Source organism: Mastigoproctus giganteus, chromosome 14 (genome assembly GCF_048544385.1).
Source record: "Mastigoproctus giganteus isolate SK-2022 chromosome 14, ASM4854438v1, whole genome shotgun sequence".
Lineage (NCBI taxonomy): Eukaryota > Metazoa > Arthropoda > Arachnida > Uropygi > Thelyphonidae > Mastigoproctus > Mastigoproctus giganteus.
Genome location: NC_143588.1, coordinates 73,482,790 through 73,500,606, shown reverse-complemented (window position 1 = coordinate 73,500,606; position 17,817 = coordinate 73,482,790). Strand labels below are relative to the sequence as shown.

At 40.2% G+C, this 17,817-nt stretch overlaps 1 protein-coding gene across 1 annotated transcript in view; it reads left to right on the top strand.

The window, feature by feature from the left end:
• The window catches only part of LOC150075242 (acetylcholinesterase-1-like), a 29,223-nt gene extending 18,126 nt beyond the window's left edge, over window positions 1-11,097 (top strand). Inside the window, exons 2-3 of the mRNA XM_090388225.1 lie at window positions 2,497-3,998; window positions 10,666-11,097. Coding sequence (XP_090244351.1) covers window positions 2,497-3,998; window positions 10,666-10,819 — 1,656 coding nt within the window. The 3' untranslated portion in view covers window positions 10,820-11,097. The remainder of the gene's footprint in view (window positions 1-2,496; window positions 3,999-10,665) is intronic.
• Window positions 11,098-17,817: the final 6,720 nt, after the last annotated feature.

The window sequence follows — 17,817 nt, the reverse complement described above, 5'->3', positions numbered from 1 at the left end:
GGAATCCTGTAATAATGGGGAATTACTGCTGGTTCCTTGTGAGGGAGAGTAAGCAGGAATACAAGAGAAACTCCTTTAGTAGCAAACATTTTACGGAAAATTACAGGTATACTGATTACATATTATTGAAATACACTAAGTGATCACTGAATTATGACCACCCTATGAAAACTGAATGCGACCCGTTGACCACGTGAGTCCGAGAGTGCACAATTATTCGACTTACGTAGCATAAATAAGGTGTCAGTGGTTCAGTAGGTAGTAAAATTCCGAACGTGATGGGTAAAAGGAAGAATTTATCGGACTTTGATAAAGGACAGACTGTGGAAGCTCAACGAGCTGGTGCCTCGATTTCCCAAACGGCTGAACTGGTGGGGTGTTCAAGTGCCGCTGTAGTTAAAGTGTACCAGGACTGGCGTCAAAATGGTCAAACAACGATCCGACGGCAAAATTGCAAAGTTCAGCGAAAGGTTGATGTTATAGGGAGGTGAGCGCCGGGTCCGACGACTCGTACAGGCGCAGCACTGTTGAAGAGTTGACTACCCAATACAACATGGGCCAACCAGGAGCAATATCGCATGACCATGCGTCGCACGCATGGGCTATACCAGCAGACGACCCCTACGGCATCCTCTCCCAACCAAGGTTCGTCGGCGTAAAACACTCGCGTGGTGCAAAGAGCATGCAAGTTGGACGTTAGCAGACTGGAAGAAGGTGTGCTGGTCGGATGAGTCACGTTATTTACTGCACACCGGTGATGGTCGTGTACGGATTTGGCGTCAACGACATGAGGCTCTTCATCGATCATGCATGGTATCAAAAGTGCGGGCGGTTGTATGGTGTGGGGCATGTTTCACTGGCAGGAAATTGGACCTCTCGTGCATGTGGAACAAGGCATCAGTGGTCTCCGCTATCGTCAATGCTTGCTGACTGTGTACACCCCGCTATGTTACACTTTTTCCCGAATGGCGATCGTGTCTTCCAAGATGACACTGCGCCGAGCCATTGGGAACTTGAATTGTTTGAGGAACACAGTTCTGACTTCCAGCATATCCATTGGCTTCCGAACTTCCCCCGATATCAATCCCATAGAGCACTTGTGGGACACCATGGAAAGGCATATCAGGCGTCTGGATACACCAATCACCTCCATACCTGCATTTCTGACCGCATTACACACAGCTTGGTTGACCATACCTCCCGACATCTTGTTGAATCAATGCCACGTCGCATAGCTGCTGTACTGAGGGCAAAAGGAGGACTTTTGCCCTCCAGTAGGTGGTCATAGTGAAGTGATCACTCAGTATATAACTATTTCGCTATGTTTTATGTTTTTTACAGAAGTTAAATGAGTTATAGAGAATGTATGTTACAAACTTGAATTATACGTATATATCCCTTTATTTCAACATTAAACGTTGGTACATCTTTTGATGTAGACGTGATAGACTTTTTAATGGTGATTTTCGGAATCAGCGCGTTTATGTCCTCCAGAACCACATTTTCATTGTTCAAGTATGACAAAAAATATATTTTTTGTTGGCTATTGTTTTGAGAGCATCATTGGAAACAATAGAGAATCCGTTGGATTGGAAAAGTGCCAAAGTATCGCCAATATATAACGGTTGTTCTAAGAATGTAGTGGGAAATTACTGACCGGTCAGTCTAACATCAGTAGTAGGGAAAATGGAGATGATGATGATAATCATGGAGACGATGATAAACGGTGGAATTCAAGATCATTTAGATAGAAATGGAATTCTGAAGAATACGCAGCACGGTTTTGTAAAGGGAAAATCATGTTTAACAAATCTGGCTAGTTATTTTGACAGGATCATTCATGAACTGGATTTAGAGAATAATTTCGACATTATTTAGATTTCAGCAAATGATTTGACTCAGCCCAAAGTGAGCGGTTACTTTATAAGCTGGAACAGGTTGGAATCACAGGAAAAATCCTTAGCTGGATGGCTTCAGCGCAGGAGGAAGACGGTTATGGTAAACTTTCCCGGAAGTTTCGGGAGGCTGTAAAAATGTAGACCCCTGGCTTTTTGGCCGTGAAGGGCATTAAAGATTATCTCTCTCTCTCTCGGTTATTCCTCAGATGGGTTAATGTAAGAAGTGGGGTTCCCCAAGGATCAGTATTGGGACCACTGTTAGTATAGTAATAAATAAAACTGACTTGGAGATCACACGTATTTCAAGTTTTCTTTATTGACACCTGCGAAAGCGCAATATACATAGACTGTCGAAATAACGGCACCTTGAATCCCCGAAGGTGCCGTTATTCTGAAAGTGTACTGTGTATAATTTATTGCAAATGTATTTCCAAAGATGTTTTCAGCTTAGAGCCCTGAACCTGTGAAATACTCCGCAGGTGATGATTAATATCATTAAATGATTATTCTGAAAGGTCAAATATATTTTCAACCTTTCTTCTTTTCACCATTATTAATTTCTCAAATAAATATTAATGCACTTTTTTTTCATCTTTAGATGAAACGGCTGTTTCCAGTTTTCACCTGTTGGGCCATAATTAGTTCAACGTACTGCAAAAACTACAAATTTCCAATTGTCCAAACAACTACAGGTCCAGTAAATGGGAAAGAGTTAGAAGTACATGGAAAGACTGTTCGAGCTTTTCTTGGCATTCCTTTTGCCAATCCTCCTACAGGGGCAAAACGTTTCAGAAAACCCGAACCAGTAACGCCGTGGAAAGATGTATATAACGCTGAAACGCTACAACCACCTTGTTTCCAGACGAATCTTAGGGATTTTCCTTGGAAAGACCACAGACCCGCAAGTGAAGACTGTTTGTATCTTAATCTTTGGGTTCCACAACATGATATTAAATGCAAAAACACAAAACCAATGGCAGTCATGATTTGGATACATGGTGGAGCGTTTTCTTTGGGTTCTTCATCAATGGATTTGTATGACGGAAAAGTCTTAGCGAGTTTAAATGATGTTCTTATTGTTACAGTGAACTACAGACTGGGGGTCTTGGGATTTTTGAGCACTGACAGTGATGACGCCCCTGGAAATATGGCTATGTATGATCAAGTTCTTGCTATTAAATGGATTGCAGATAATGCAGCGGCTTTTTCTGGAGACCCTTCGCTGATAACGATATTCGGTGAAAGTATAGGTGCTGTCGCAACGGGCTATCATCTTCTCTCACCACTCGTCAACCAAATGTTTCAAAGAATCATTTTACAGAGTGGGACTCCTTACCTGGGTCTCACTGCTACTGATAAGCAAACAAGCATTTTGAAAAGCGATGCCTTTGCCAAGATGTGTGGATGCAGCAGTGATGAAAGTAATCTGTTTAATGACACAGAGAGCGTTATTGAGTGCTTAAGAAATAAAGATCCTGCTGAACTGGTTGTGATAGAATCACAGATCTTGGAAACTAATTTAATTTATTTTACTACCGAGTACGGTGATCAGTATCTACCTCAAAATCCTATAGAGGCTATAAATTCTGGGCCGTTTCCACCAGTCGAAATGTTTGTGGGAAACAACAAAGATGAAGGCACAGTTTTCCTCTATTACTTTAGGCCAGATCTCTTTCCTAATAACAGCTCACCAGTTTTGAATAAAACGCAAGGAATAGAAGTGTCGCGCAAAATCCTCACGGGTTTCCCAAATCAAATCATTGAAGAAATAATAAACTATTATTTTCAGGATGTCGATGAATCTGATTCACCAGCAGTTGTTAAAGCAGCGCAAAACTTAGTTGGTGATATATTAATGGTTTGTCCAACAGTATACTTCACCGAAATCTTTGCGAAAAGCAATCCAGAGGCCTATTATTATTTTTATACCCATCGGCCCAGCAATACACCTTGGCCCCAGTGGATGGGTGTGGCACATTTTGAAGAGGTTCAATTCGTATTCGGATTGCCTATTAGAAAGTACTCAAATTCCTACACCACTTCAGAGAAGATGCTCTCTCGGGATATGATGAGCAAATGGATTTCTTTTGTAAAGACAGGGTAAGTTATGAAACGTTCATTAAAACAACTTTAATATTCAAAGATTACTGAATTATTATTAATTTTATTCTACAGAAACTGTCAAACATTGTATCGTCTTGATCCACGCTGCCCTAGTAGGTTATTTAAGAATCGGACAACACGATATTCTGGCAGGTCCTAGAGACAACCTGCCATTTATTGATGTATGGCAATGAGCTTCCGCTGAGAATAAGTAACAATAGTCTTCTCCTTATTCGAGGTGGTGCAATATCAAGGCGACTCGTTGTGAACGTATTCACAATATGAGATATACTTTGATGCTAATTTATAACTACTTACAAATGTAGTTCGCTATGTACAGAAATGATGCAAATGCACTAACTTGTACATTAGTTAAATTATTTACGTAACTTGAGGCTTTGGCCGTAAACTATACCGTAACCTAGTATATCTTTATTCTATTGTTCTGTTTCCAAAGTGAATGCATCCTAAGTTGAATCACATCTCTTATGTAGCATCATCATCAGAGGGAATATCTTATATCTTAAGAAATATGTGGACTGGTTGTACTCCCCAAATTCCAATTCTGCATTCCGTATATCTGAGTGACACCACATCTGATGTCTTGACAAGCACCTCAAATTCATCAAATTTATTTACTACACTCCTAGCATTGGTGAACATGCAAATATACAATGAGTGCACAGAAATCACGGAACGCCTAACTAGTAACGGAGAGGCCCACCTTTCGCCCGGAAAAGGGCAGCCACACTGCTAGGCATTGAGTCCACTAGTTCACGTTCCATCCATGCTTGTTACATCGCTGTCCATAATTCCGTCGCATTTCTGGGTGGAGGATCCAAAGCTCGAATGGACCTTTCCACAGCATCTTAAAGATGTTCCGTAGAGTTAATTTACGGGGAGGGGCATTCCATGGTGATAAAATCTGCGCAATGCTTTTCGAGCCATGTTCTAGCCACCACGGCTCTGTAGGGTGGTGCATTGTGCTGCTAGAAGAGTTCATTGCCCTGTCGTTGTACGATGACCATGAACGGATGCAGATGGTCTGCAAGGATAGACACGTAATCTGGACCGTTTACAGATGACTCTAGACGTACCAGAGGTCCCAATGTGTGCAGTTGAACATGCCCCAGACCATTATCGACCGTCCACTTGCCTGAACGTCTCCTTGTTGACATGACGGATGCATAGCTAGTGCGGTTTCAGCCAGATACGCAGCCTCTTGTCCGCTCGAAATAACGGTACTTATTGGACCAGGAGACCCGTCTCCAATCATCCAAAGTCTAGTGCCTATGTTCTTTCGCCCAGCTGAGGCATAGATTCCTGTGTCCTGGTGTTAGCAATGGGACTCTGGTGGGTCGGTGGCTCGCATAACCTATTGCGGCTAATGATTGCCTGATGGTCTTGGAGAAGGTTCTGGAAACTCCATCGTTGAGGTCTGCGGTTTGTTCCACTGTCTCACTCCAGTTGGCTGAAACAATGCGAGACAGACGTCGACGGCCATGTTCATCCATCACCTTTTTCCGCCCACAGCGCTGTCCACGACGAGATGTTATTCCGGAAATGGCATATTCCCGATACACTCTTGATGCTGTCGAACGGGGATAGTGCAATTTCTGCACCACTCCCGCGATAGAGTGATCCATGATTCGGGCACCCACTATCATCCCTCTTTCAATGTCGGTTAACTCACGACGTTTAGCCATACTGACATGGAAATACCATCTACATGGAACGATGCAGTATACCTGCCAAGCCGTGGATTCGCCCACTAGCGAGATTTACTTACTATCAGTTTATTAACACAAGGTTCACCCCTTGTGCAGCAAGTGGGCTAGGAGGGTGTACAGAAATGTTAAAATATACATTAAAAATTTTTGTACAAATTTTCAGATCTTTACAATATAATTATTGTATAATAATAACTATTAAATAGATATATACATTTTCTTAATTGTATTCAGTTTGAAATAACATAGATCTTGATAATTGAACAGTTAAAAACATAGGTTGACTTCTTTATCAGCAACTAACATAACAGATTTATTTATATTCATTATATTATTGCATTTAATTGTTCGTATCATCACATTTCTAATAAAAACTGCTCAATTTTCACAGCAATCCTGGTGATTTAGTCCAGATTTGGTCTATAATTTGGCTTCTGTAGATTTTATTGACTTCAAACTTTACCGGATCAATGGAGAAGGTATTGAAGTGTTCAATGGTGTTACATGGGAACATTCCTTTAGGGAGTCCAAGTTTGATAGCTTCATCCTAAGTGGGTGATGGCTTCTATTTCTTCCTCTTGTTAGTGCGATGATATCTTTTATTGATGGGGCATTAATATGGCGAGTTAGTAGCTTGGTAAGCGTTGACAGTTTTTTTTTTTTTAGGACAATGAGCTTCCAGGAGGTTATGCCTAGGAGAATGGATTTCGAGTTGGTGAAGGGGTTCCCTCCCAGACGGTTCAGCCACCGCAGAATCCAATATTCCATTGACAGAAATTTATTACATCGAGAGATAGATGCAAAGGACCAGATTTCTGAGGCATATAGTGGTATGGGTGTGAGACATCTATTAATGTATTGTCCAATCAGTTTGTTGTTGTGACAGCCTGCGATCTCCTGGCGGATAGCCCAGAAAGCAGGGCAGCATAGGTCTTCTTTGCCTTTAGGAAGATGCTAACAGCGTCGCGTTGCCCAGTAACCAGGTATCCCATGAATTCTCTCCTTTCAATGTACAGGCACCTCTTCTTACTTTTAGTTATCCTAACGCAGCGCATGTATTTACTTGTTCCATGACTCCGAAACAATCCCTTGTCTTTGAAATCCCCATCGCCTTGTTTTCCAGGCTGCTGCTCATTCCAATAGAAGCAGTACTAGAATCACTTTCACCTCTGCCTGCATCTACTGCTAATCTATTATTCTGTGAATCCCAAGCTAGCAGTTTTCCGACCCACGTAACACTACCACGATAGCATCAGCAAATATTCTTGCACCCTTTTCTATTTATGTGTACCCCCATCCCTGTAGAAGTAGTCTCTCCTGTTGACAAGCACAGACCACGCTGTGAATAATTCTACCCCATGAGCTTTGCACAATCTCTCCTGGTGCGAATTGATTGACAAAGGCTTTCATCATATACTCCCTCCTATCGTGTCTGTGCAGAATTGCAGACACTTTCAAATTTAACCAACTCGCGACTTCTTTTTCAATATTGACTTGTACTGGTTAAATAAGTCCGCAGAACTTCTGCTCTTAATATTAATAGTGAAAACGTATACAACAGTATCACCCTTTGTGCCCTTAAAAGATGATATCTGCTCTACGTCATCAGCTTTTGCCCGTGGAAGACATACCCTGGTCATATTCCACCTATCCTTCTTGCACAATATATTTCCCGTCTCCCTGACAATAGTCACCAAGAATAACTCGCTAATGTGCGACCAGCACATTCTGCCCTGAGGTTGCCTGATGCACATAAGTGAGCTTTGGTGTTGAGTTGGACAACTGAGGGCTTGATGGGTCCCCCATTTTAATTCCTTTGAGGGTATCTACCATACTCTTCAAACTCTTATAGACACTCATCAGAACGCTGAGTTGGTGGCCAATTTCTTGACACTCTGCATCTACCACAGACAAAGATATCCTCCGTGGCTAGATCATGTTCTGTTCCAGATAGTTCGGCAAACATTTTACAACTTGCAATTTTTTTAGGCTGTGAAGCGTTGGTATGTTTGTTCGTTTTTAGGCTTAACGGTGCAAGCGCAACATGGGCACAGCGATGCGCTGGAGTATTGCCCCATTCGGTTCTCATTCTTCAGCACTCACGCTACGTTGTGCTTGTTGCTTTACTGCTCTAGTCTGGAGCGTGATTACCATTTAATACTATTTTATTGATTAACAATGAAAATTAATAAGGTTAATAAGTTTAATTGACAATACTACGCTAAGCTAATGCAGGTGATACGTATTACGCTATCCAGACGTATCTAAATACAAAAGATATACGCCCAACGAGTGATTAAAACCTTCGAACTATTTATTTATCACGAGTTTTAGACATTTTATAAGAAATTCCTGAATTTCATAGCGAGATATTGTGATTCCGAGTAGCAAATTACTCTGCTCCATTCGGCAAATCAGTTCGTCTTTAAGGCGTATCCATCGATAGGATTCCTTCCACAGTAGCATCTTATTCTTTTTTTTCATTTATTAACAGATCACTGGTTCACTCTGTTACCTTAAGGGTATCTGGGGCATGATCATCAATATGAAGACTCTTTTATTGCAGCTCCATCCAACAGCTGAGCTTCATGACATCATAAATCTCTAGCATAATTCATCAACAATTTTCTTCTTTTTAAATACCCTAAATCCAGTAAAATCACCTTCATCAAAGAACATCGATGCTATCCGCAGATAAGGTCAACCATGTTCAAAGCGTCTTTAGCAATCCTGTACCAGGCTTTCGCAGCAATCCAAATTGCATTCTTGACATTAAAATCTCTGGAATTTCATTATTCCAACGCGTTTATTACATTCTGTGAGAATTCTTTACAAGAATTCACCTTATTGATACACTTAAGTGAACTCAGTGTCCCTTGATCCATTGGCTGAATCAGATTCTTACAGTAAGGTGGCAAATACACTATCTTTGATAAGGAGCTTAGTAGCAGGGTGTGCTGAACAAATAGCAAGAATTAACACTATCTTGCTGACACTGGGAAGCACACAGACATACAATGTATTGTTTGTTTTTACATGACTATGGGTAGCAGTGACCAGGACTGCTGAAAAGACACTAAAAAGTATTTTAACATTCAGCAGCACCATAAACAAAATGGACCAATTAGAAAATTTCGCAAAATGTGATATTTAATTAAATTAACAAACTTTAACGTGATGCACAACTTGGTTAAATAAAAACGAGATGATTTTACAAATCAAGGATTCCATGGTACTTAATCAATACAGAGTTAAGTAGAAGTGTCAATCACGATACATTCTTCAGGTTAAATTGCATATAATTTCCCATATAATTAACGGATTGATTTGGACGTCAGTACATTAAAACATGATCAGTATGTTATTAGCATTCCAGACCATTTATAGTGATGTTGTAAATTATCTGATCTTCTTGGCGTATCCTCAAGTGGTTGATTATAGCAGATGCAATTTCTTTCATTTCACGCACCCTACAGGGCGGGCGCCCTGTAGGTAGGTAAATCGGAAAAGCAGTGCTAATTGAGGAAGGAGAGTATTCACTTGAAGAATACTCTTGCAGCAAGGAGAAATTGATGTATTCCTTAAGCATCTTTGGATTATTACAAAGTAATTACAATACACCAAATTTTCGGAATACTTTTTAAGTCCAGTTTGGGAATGTCATGTAAAGTAGGAATAATGAAAGGACAAGCCATTCTTCCAATTAATATGGAGAAATCACCTTGACCAAGTGCAGCTTCTTTGGAGTATTTATTCTTCGTGGTTTTCTTTTGTGCGATGGCTATGTCAGTTGTTTTAACGTTAATATAGGGCTCTTGTCAGTCGGTTTTTTCTTTTGTTTCCTTCAGTATTCTGTTGACTTGTGGTAGCAAAGGAGTATATTGTCCAAGCAAGGCAGTTGCGTTATCATTTTCATATACTGGGTGGATACTTATTTTGATACACCCTTTCATTTTTATGAAATGGGAGTAGTCCTTTAGTAACAGCATCACGTGATAGTATAATGCGATATTTTTGCAGGTACATAGTGTTATGTGAACAATTCGAGGGGGGTACATGAGCGCCGATGTATCTCAAAATGTAGCCTTGCTGGGGTTTCCACTTAACTGTCGCGAAATTGTTCCAATATTCAAGTACCATCCAGGTAGTGGCGATCTTGTGGTAGGAAACAACTCGTTAGGGGAAGAGGCCAACAGAAGTTGCAGAAAAACAGAAAGGCCGCAGTCAGTCAAATAACCCACTACAACAGTAGTAACTAAAGAGGCTTATCAGAATATACAACTCATTTACTTTGTCACGGATGGAGTAGTCGTGCACTAGAACATTCCTTGACCTTCCAGATATCTTGGACAGAATTCCGTTACGTTGATTCGTTTCGGCCAAAAATCAATCGCTCTCAGGGTAATCAACTCAGCAATAGCAGCTTCCTTAGAGAAATCTCATCTCACTTTCTAATTCATTGACTAACTATATGTGCATGGTACTCCCAAAAAAAAAAAAAAAAAAAAAAAAAAAACTCTGGTTTTGGCCGAAAGCGACTAAATCTACGCGTTGTCAGGGTATACTTTTCTTTAGCTTCGTTTCATGTCGGTTTGTATATTTTACTAGATGAAAAACCAGTTCACAGAGGATAGAACCTACAACCCTCATTCAAGAGGAACTTGACCACTATGTGGAAAAAATTTAAATTTTTATCTTCAAATCTAGGTCTGCTGTATACAGTGTAGAGTTTTAGTAAGGCAGTGCTCAAATCGCGCTGAAAGAAGACTGTTAGACCAAGCTTTGAACCATTTGAGTGTTTGTAACTTATAAAAATGATTTTTCCAGTTTCATGTTATAACTGAAAGAATTTAATTTCTATTTAAGTTTTAAGCCTATATAAGTTGGAATAAACTAATATTTGTGTATTGTTGATTCATTTTTTACTTTTTCAGTGAACCGAGCCTTGGAGGAAACGAATCGTGGCCCAGATACAGCCAAGATGATCCAAGGTACGTAGAATTGAATACGATGCCAAACTCCATTGGAATTGGTCCCCGTCAGGATGCGTGCAATTTCCTAAGGACATTTTTTGTTCCATCGAAGTGATCGCATTCAAATGTGATAGTCTATGGCTCTTTAAAAGGATCATGAATATTGGCCATTCTCCAAAGGAATGATTAAAATATTTTGCAGCTTGCACGGTTTTGGCAATCCAAACGATAAAAATATTTACATTCCACCATTTTTGATATATTCTGAGCTCTCAACAAGTATCACTTTCAGAACCCTGGCGCTGTAACAGCAGGAGCAGTCCTGATTCAGCTCTACCCATAGAGCTCCGTTGGCTGAACTTTTTGGTTGATTATTCAAAGCAAACCACTGAACCACGGTGTAACACCATAAAATAAAATTGTTGCAAACATTTTATCGAGTTTGTCTTTATTTATAGGAATTTTTGGTTAATAGTATTTATTAGTGTTAGCCACAGGTCTTTGCTGGACCTGGAGGATGGGGGGGGAGAGAAAATAACGAGAAAACAAACATTTTCTAAAAAATAAACGACTAATTATGTACTTCTCCCATAGGTAATTATTCAGTTGACTTTTGAATTTCTCCAATCTGTTGGCCTCCTCCAGCCACGGAGGTAACCCTTAACAGCGATTAATTCCACCGAATTGTTCATTTGGTTTGATTAGCTACGCTGAAAGCCCCCCCAAAAAGAAGAATCGTCTTTTTAATGGCACAAGTGAGCAGTTGAATGTATCCTTTAAATACAATTGTATGAAAATCTATTTTGAAAATTACTAGACGTGTAATTGATACTGAATGCTACATCGATGAAACTCCAATCACAACGTTCTTATATTATATAAAGATCATAGTTAATTTGAGTACAAGAAATCTTGTTCAGTCGTTCTCGCATCACGCTGTTCTAAATGACCTTACCGAAAAAGGGTTAAATCACAGAACGAGGCTTTCATTCTGACAGCAGCCTGCACTTAGACTAGGATTGTGGCCTCCCTCGAAATTTCACCTTAACACATTCGACGTGATAGATCAACGAAATACACGAGTCACTTTGCCCCAAGATTTGTTCAGTATAATGGCTCACTAATGGTTAAATTATTCACCTGACTATGAAGCTCCATTACATTATGTTAACAGGTATTGTAAAATGATTTGCTGCACTTAAACAACTCAGAATTTCTCATCACACAACCACACTTAGTCAAACCTCTACGGGGACCTCTGGTTGTATGCAGAATGTCAAGACTGTACTGATTTCATCCCAACTGTTTTGAGAAATTAAAGTTACTGCCTATTTAATCCTGGCGTTTTGAACTATGTGAATTAAGCTAAGCTATACATACGATCTAACTATGTGATGTTAACTTTTTTGCACACCTTATCCTCCAAGTATCTCCATATAAAGAATCCAATGGTGCGGTATTTGGGGAACGAGAAGGCCATGGAATAGAACCATCTCATCTATCGGCAAAGAACTTGTGCATGTGCACGATTTATTGAATAAATCGTGCACGTACCATCTCCAGTGTGATGGTGCCCCATTTGGCTGATAGAACATGTGGCAGCAGTTGAGGTGTAGCACACAATTTGAAAATATCTAGGTAACTTTGAGTTCACGGAAGAGAAATGGCCTGAAACCTAGCTAAAGGAAATTGCGCACCCCACGTTAACCTTAAGACCATCACGTCAGCGTTCTCAAACAAAGTGTGGATTTTCAGATCCACGTGTGACAATTGTTTGTTAACTTTACCAGAGGCGGAATGTCACTTCAACACTGAAAACGACATTTTCAAGGGCTCATCTTCGATGTTTGGTTTTAGGCGCATGAGCAACGTAGACCATACAGTGCCGGATATAGTATTTCCGGCAATTGTTTCCGATGGATTGAGTTTCTGGAAGAAAACTGGGTATTCTTAGAGGAAACTATGGTACCTTCAACTTGAAACCCGCTAATTTCACGTTGTGAAAAAACCTATAAAAATTATTCGCCTCTGACTGGATTCGAACTCCGGTCTTTCCTAGCCGGTGTTGGAGACAGATTATACCAAACGTGCTGCCCGTGAGGGCTATTCATTTGTTTATATGGTTGAGTGTAAAGAACGAATTCTTCGTTGTGAAGCTCCTTGGCTACAGTAATATTCGGAAATGTTATTGCACCAACATGGGTATCGGTTTTAGATGTGTCCGTATAAATTTGCATGTACAGTACTGTATACGCTGGGTTCTCCATGCAGCGTGAATTTGCCGTATATTCTGTTAGGATAAGGTGTTTTCCCAACGCTGTGAATGAAAGGTCGCACAGCAGTAGGTGATATATCCAAGGTAGAACTCAGCCAAAGTCAAATTGCCAGTCAGTGAGCGAAGGCGTATCGCTGTTGATGGAATAGCTATATAAAAGCTCTCCCATTTAGGTGAGAAAAGTCCATTTCGAGCAGAGTTGACCATTAAGTTTTGCTGCGTAGTTTAACAAAAAGAATTTGTAGGCGAATATATACAAGGTTTCATTTGCTTCGGCATGAAAGTTTTGAATTGGAGATGTATGGTATTCCTTAGTGCGAGACGAAGAGAACTATGGATTACGGGATCAACCCAACGTAAATCCCTTGGTCGAGCAGAGCTCGAGACTAGATGTAACTGTTAATGCACGGTACAAATGCAGTAGCGTGCAACGGTCGGCTTTCCATGTTGTGCCATAGTACTCTTAAGATGTTTAGTTTTAAGACAAGTAAACAGGAGCCCTTTTATATGTTCAAGGAAGTTAAGTTTTTGGTCAAAAACCACACCAAGAAATCTGACACTACGATCCCCTGGGATGATTTTCTAGGTGATATTCCGGGTTGATTTGTTACGCTGCCTACAGAAGTGTATCCTGACAGTCTTTTGGGACCATTCAACAACTTTGTTAATGGCACCTTGCGTCTCTTTCTACCATTCCGATATTAGGGGAATGACAGGAAATACTACCGTTATCCGTATACAAGGTAATGGAGACCTTTTAATTTCCGTGTTATTGAATAATGTTAAATAGGGTGACACTTGTACTGAACCTTCTGGAAGGCACCTTATCCCTGGATAAAATTAAGATAAACGGTTGTGGACCAACAATAAAAGGGCGATGGTGTAGAAAGTTCCCTGATAAAGTGTGGCCGGTGCCCGAGGCTTTAATGTCAGAGAACCATGACATGTGCTCTTCGTGCAAAAACGTCCTGGATGCTTATTTCTGCCCCGAGGTCAAGAGTGGCTCTGCCTTCACGGAAACAGCATTACTTGTTTGAGGTAATTTTGAACTAGAAACCAGATAGGCAGGCATTAATATTTCCAGGACCTTACTTATAGTCGCGAATGTAGTGGGTCGGAAATCAGTGGATTTGTAGGATCTTTTCCTGGTTTCAGAAATGAAAAAATAAGCATGACGCCATTTGTCTGGAAAGGTATTTTCTTCAAATAGTATTGTTGCGAAGAAAGTGCCTTAAGGGCTGCTTCAGAAGTTATACTATAACGTATTCCACCTGGCTCCGCTGCAATGAGTTTAATGGTGGCTAGAGCGTGGTGCAATTCTGACATTGTCAAGGGGAAATTGTATTCAGCGGTAGATGCCAATTTGAAGTTGATGAAATGCTTCTCAGCGTGTGTTTTGTGCGCCTGAAAATGAGGTGGTAAATGTAGCTAAAATTTCCATGTACAATATGCCCAATGTATTCACATAATACACACGTATTTTGGCCCATATCGTTGGGGTTTTTGTGATTGTGTAAAATGTGGAGGTGAAACGCCTCCATGCTTCCCTTTTGCTGGTCTGCATAATAAGACTTGCTTTTCGCCGAGCCTGTTTAAAGTGGATGAGCTTTGCATCACTTTATGTTCAATGTTTTGTTGCGCTTCATTAATTATTCTTTCATAATTGGACGTGATGCCTTTTTGGAATCGCTTGTACTACCTGTAATATTTGGCTAGGTAGTCATTCTGCGGCCAAATTTATGGAGGTTTGTTGGTCCTTTCTCTTCATTACTGCTAGCTGCTTGCATATATTCTCTTTGCTTTGAAAATATTCAATTTGGAAGCTCATTTAGAGAAGCTGGGAATGCTATAAATGCAGCATATCACTGGGTAGCGGTCACTATCGAGCTGATTCCTCTGAATAGTATCCAAATAGAAGATATGGCTGCTGAACACAGCATCAATAGATTCTGTAGGAAAATGTATACTGTAAGTGTACATCAGTATACTATACTATGTTTTGTACAACCTTTGCTCTGTTATACACTTTAACTGGGCTAATGCCTGTTGTGTATATTATATGTTAAAAATAAATACATATTGTGCTGGTCAAGTAATTTTTCGATAATTTAACCACGTTTGATTATTCCCCATAAAGGATGGAGGCTGTTGAATTACTTGGGATAAAGGAGGGTTGAGGAGGTAGTACCGCTAAATCTTGTAGGTTGGTGTAGCTTATATTTTGATTAGGGACAAGTATAGTGGGACGATAGTTAAGTCAAAGTTCGCTCGTGCTGCAACTGCCTAAAAGTGTTTTAGTGAGCTTTTCTTTTGACTAGCGATCTAGACTGAAGGATCTATAATAGCGTCAATGTGTGAATATTGAGAAATAATAGCAAAATAAAGAAGCAAACTAAGAATTTTTTATTGATCTTTCATCAGCATATAACGTACAAAAGCATAATACATTAATATTAACAATAAGTAGAATATTATTGCCTGGAACTAATACATACTTCAGGCAATAATCCTGCGATACTAAAGAATAAACATCCTAAATGTCCAGTTAGGAAATTTGGGCAAATCATTGTAAACCAATTTGATAATTTTACCTTTTAAATCCAGCAAAATGTTCACCCTAATAAAAATATTGCATTTACCCCCAGATCAAACTAAGGCTTTCCATATAACTTATCTGCTAGCGCGGTTTCTGAGAGACTTAAATCAGAAAAAAAAGATTTGTCTTCCGTGCACCCAACATTCCTTAACTGTTTAAGTGACATTGTTTCCATTTTTAGAAATGGAAACAAGTTTGTTTTGCAGTTAGACTGCCAGGTGAGCAAAAGAATTTACCTACCTTTCTTTTGGGCAACTAGTTCCATGAAACGTCAGCGACCAATGTTGACGCAAGGGTTTTATTTAGCCAGTTAAACGCGAACAGGACAACAGAAGTCACGTTGTCTGCCAGACACCATGTGAGCGGTGCAGTTTCAATGGGAGGTCAGTGATCTTAAATTGATTTTCGTTCTTTATTTGGTTTGGAAAATAGATAGTTTTCAATTCAGTAAAAAAGCTAAACTTTATTTTAAAAACGGGTGGAATAAACTCCACCGAGTGTCCTTGATGCAACTGAAGGTTTGAGTGAGTGCAGGTCATTGCTGCATAAGAAATTTGTTTCAGCCGAAACAGTCTACTCCTTAGGCCTAGGGCCGTTGAAAATATACCAACCTGTCTTGTAAATTTGGCCTATTTTAAATACCCAACGTTCAATATCCAAGATTGTGAATGGTGCTATTATATTCAAGGCTGCAGAGGACTAGACCACCAAGGTCTAAGTTAAAACAATGATATACAGATTGCTACTAATAAATTTAGTAACATCCATAACATTTTAAACAGCAATAATCTTCCAAAGCTTTTTTGCACATTAAATTATATCGGAAATAATTGTATCGCATTAATTTAAGACATTTGGTTTAATGCTGCCTTTAATATCTCTAAAAGCTTAAGCAATCGCTTACCAATTACAATTATCCGAACACTTCGGATTGAGATAGAAAGTAATGGCACTAAAGCACTAGATGGCGCTGCACATCTGATTGTACCAGACCCCGCAGGAAAGCTCGGCTTACTCTGCCGTGGTTGGCGACTCAGTTTTGCTTGTCTCCCTTCTGGCTGAGAGGGTCTCCAATAGGGACTTTACAACCAAGACTGGTCGTGGATTGTACCTGTGCCGCGTCACTCCGAAGAGGCCAACTGCAGAATTGTCTCGCGCTCGAGCACGTTGGTCTACTGCTTAGTAGATGGGAATGCAACTTAAAGGCCTCAAATCCGCCCGATATCAAACAGACTGCAGTCTTTCCCCATCGAAAAGTGGATGCTATTAAAGGCACGCGTAACATGAAGTCTCTTGCATGAGTTGTCACCCACTCCTCTCGGTTCTGGTTCTCCAAGCCGCTATCTTACTCCATGAGCTCTCCTCAACCTGTAGGTCCTTCTCCAAGTGTTCCTTTTCTGCTTCATGAGCTTCCTCCTTTCTGTCCGAATTCCCATAATCCTTTCGGATGTCTCCTTGCTTGCTGGATTTCAAACCATTGAACTTTGTAGGTCTTTCGTCAACCCTGATTTTATTGTATAGTTGATTTTTAAATCATACAATACTAACAGTCTTCATTCCATATCTAATGGGAGAAGAGTTGATGACTGCAACTTCTGAAGTAACAGAAGATGAGCGTGAAGAAATAACTCTAGATACTATCACAGGTAGAGACTATGGCCGAAATAGTATTCTCGAGGAATTTATCCCAAGAACACCTGTTAAAGCAAAATCGTTGTCTCTCCATGGCCTATAGAGGAGACTTCTGGCCCATCACGGAAAGTGTAAAGAGAAAGCAAACGAAGTGAAGAGACTAATAAGTGAATTCAGACACAGGAAAGGACACGAGATGTAAACTAAGAAGATAGTGTAGTTTCAGACCATGAATGTCCTAAGAAAATAAAGGACATAAGGAATAGACTGAGGGCATACCTGCGAGATGCTCATTAGTCTCAACATCTTCAATCCGCATCATCCTAGATCTCTGGGACAATCCGCTGGAAAAAAACTTGGTGTCTACACCGAAAACGGTTAAGGACAAGTTTTTCAAAAGTTGAAAGGATCAGCTCCAAAAATGATTCAAGCTGTAGCAGAGAAGTATAAATCAAGCAATGAGGTAAAGGAACAATTAAAGTGCGCCCGATGTGGTCTACAGTAAAAGTGAGGCCAATACGTGACCGAGCAGTCATCGAGGGTGAGGGGGACAATACTGTAAAACTAAGGGTGCTCGAGAATACAGAAATCAGGACTAAAACTTTGCCAA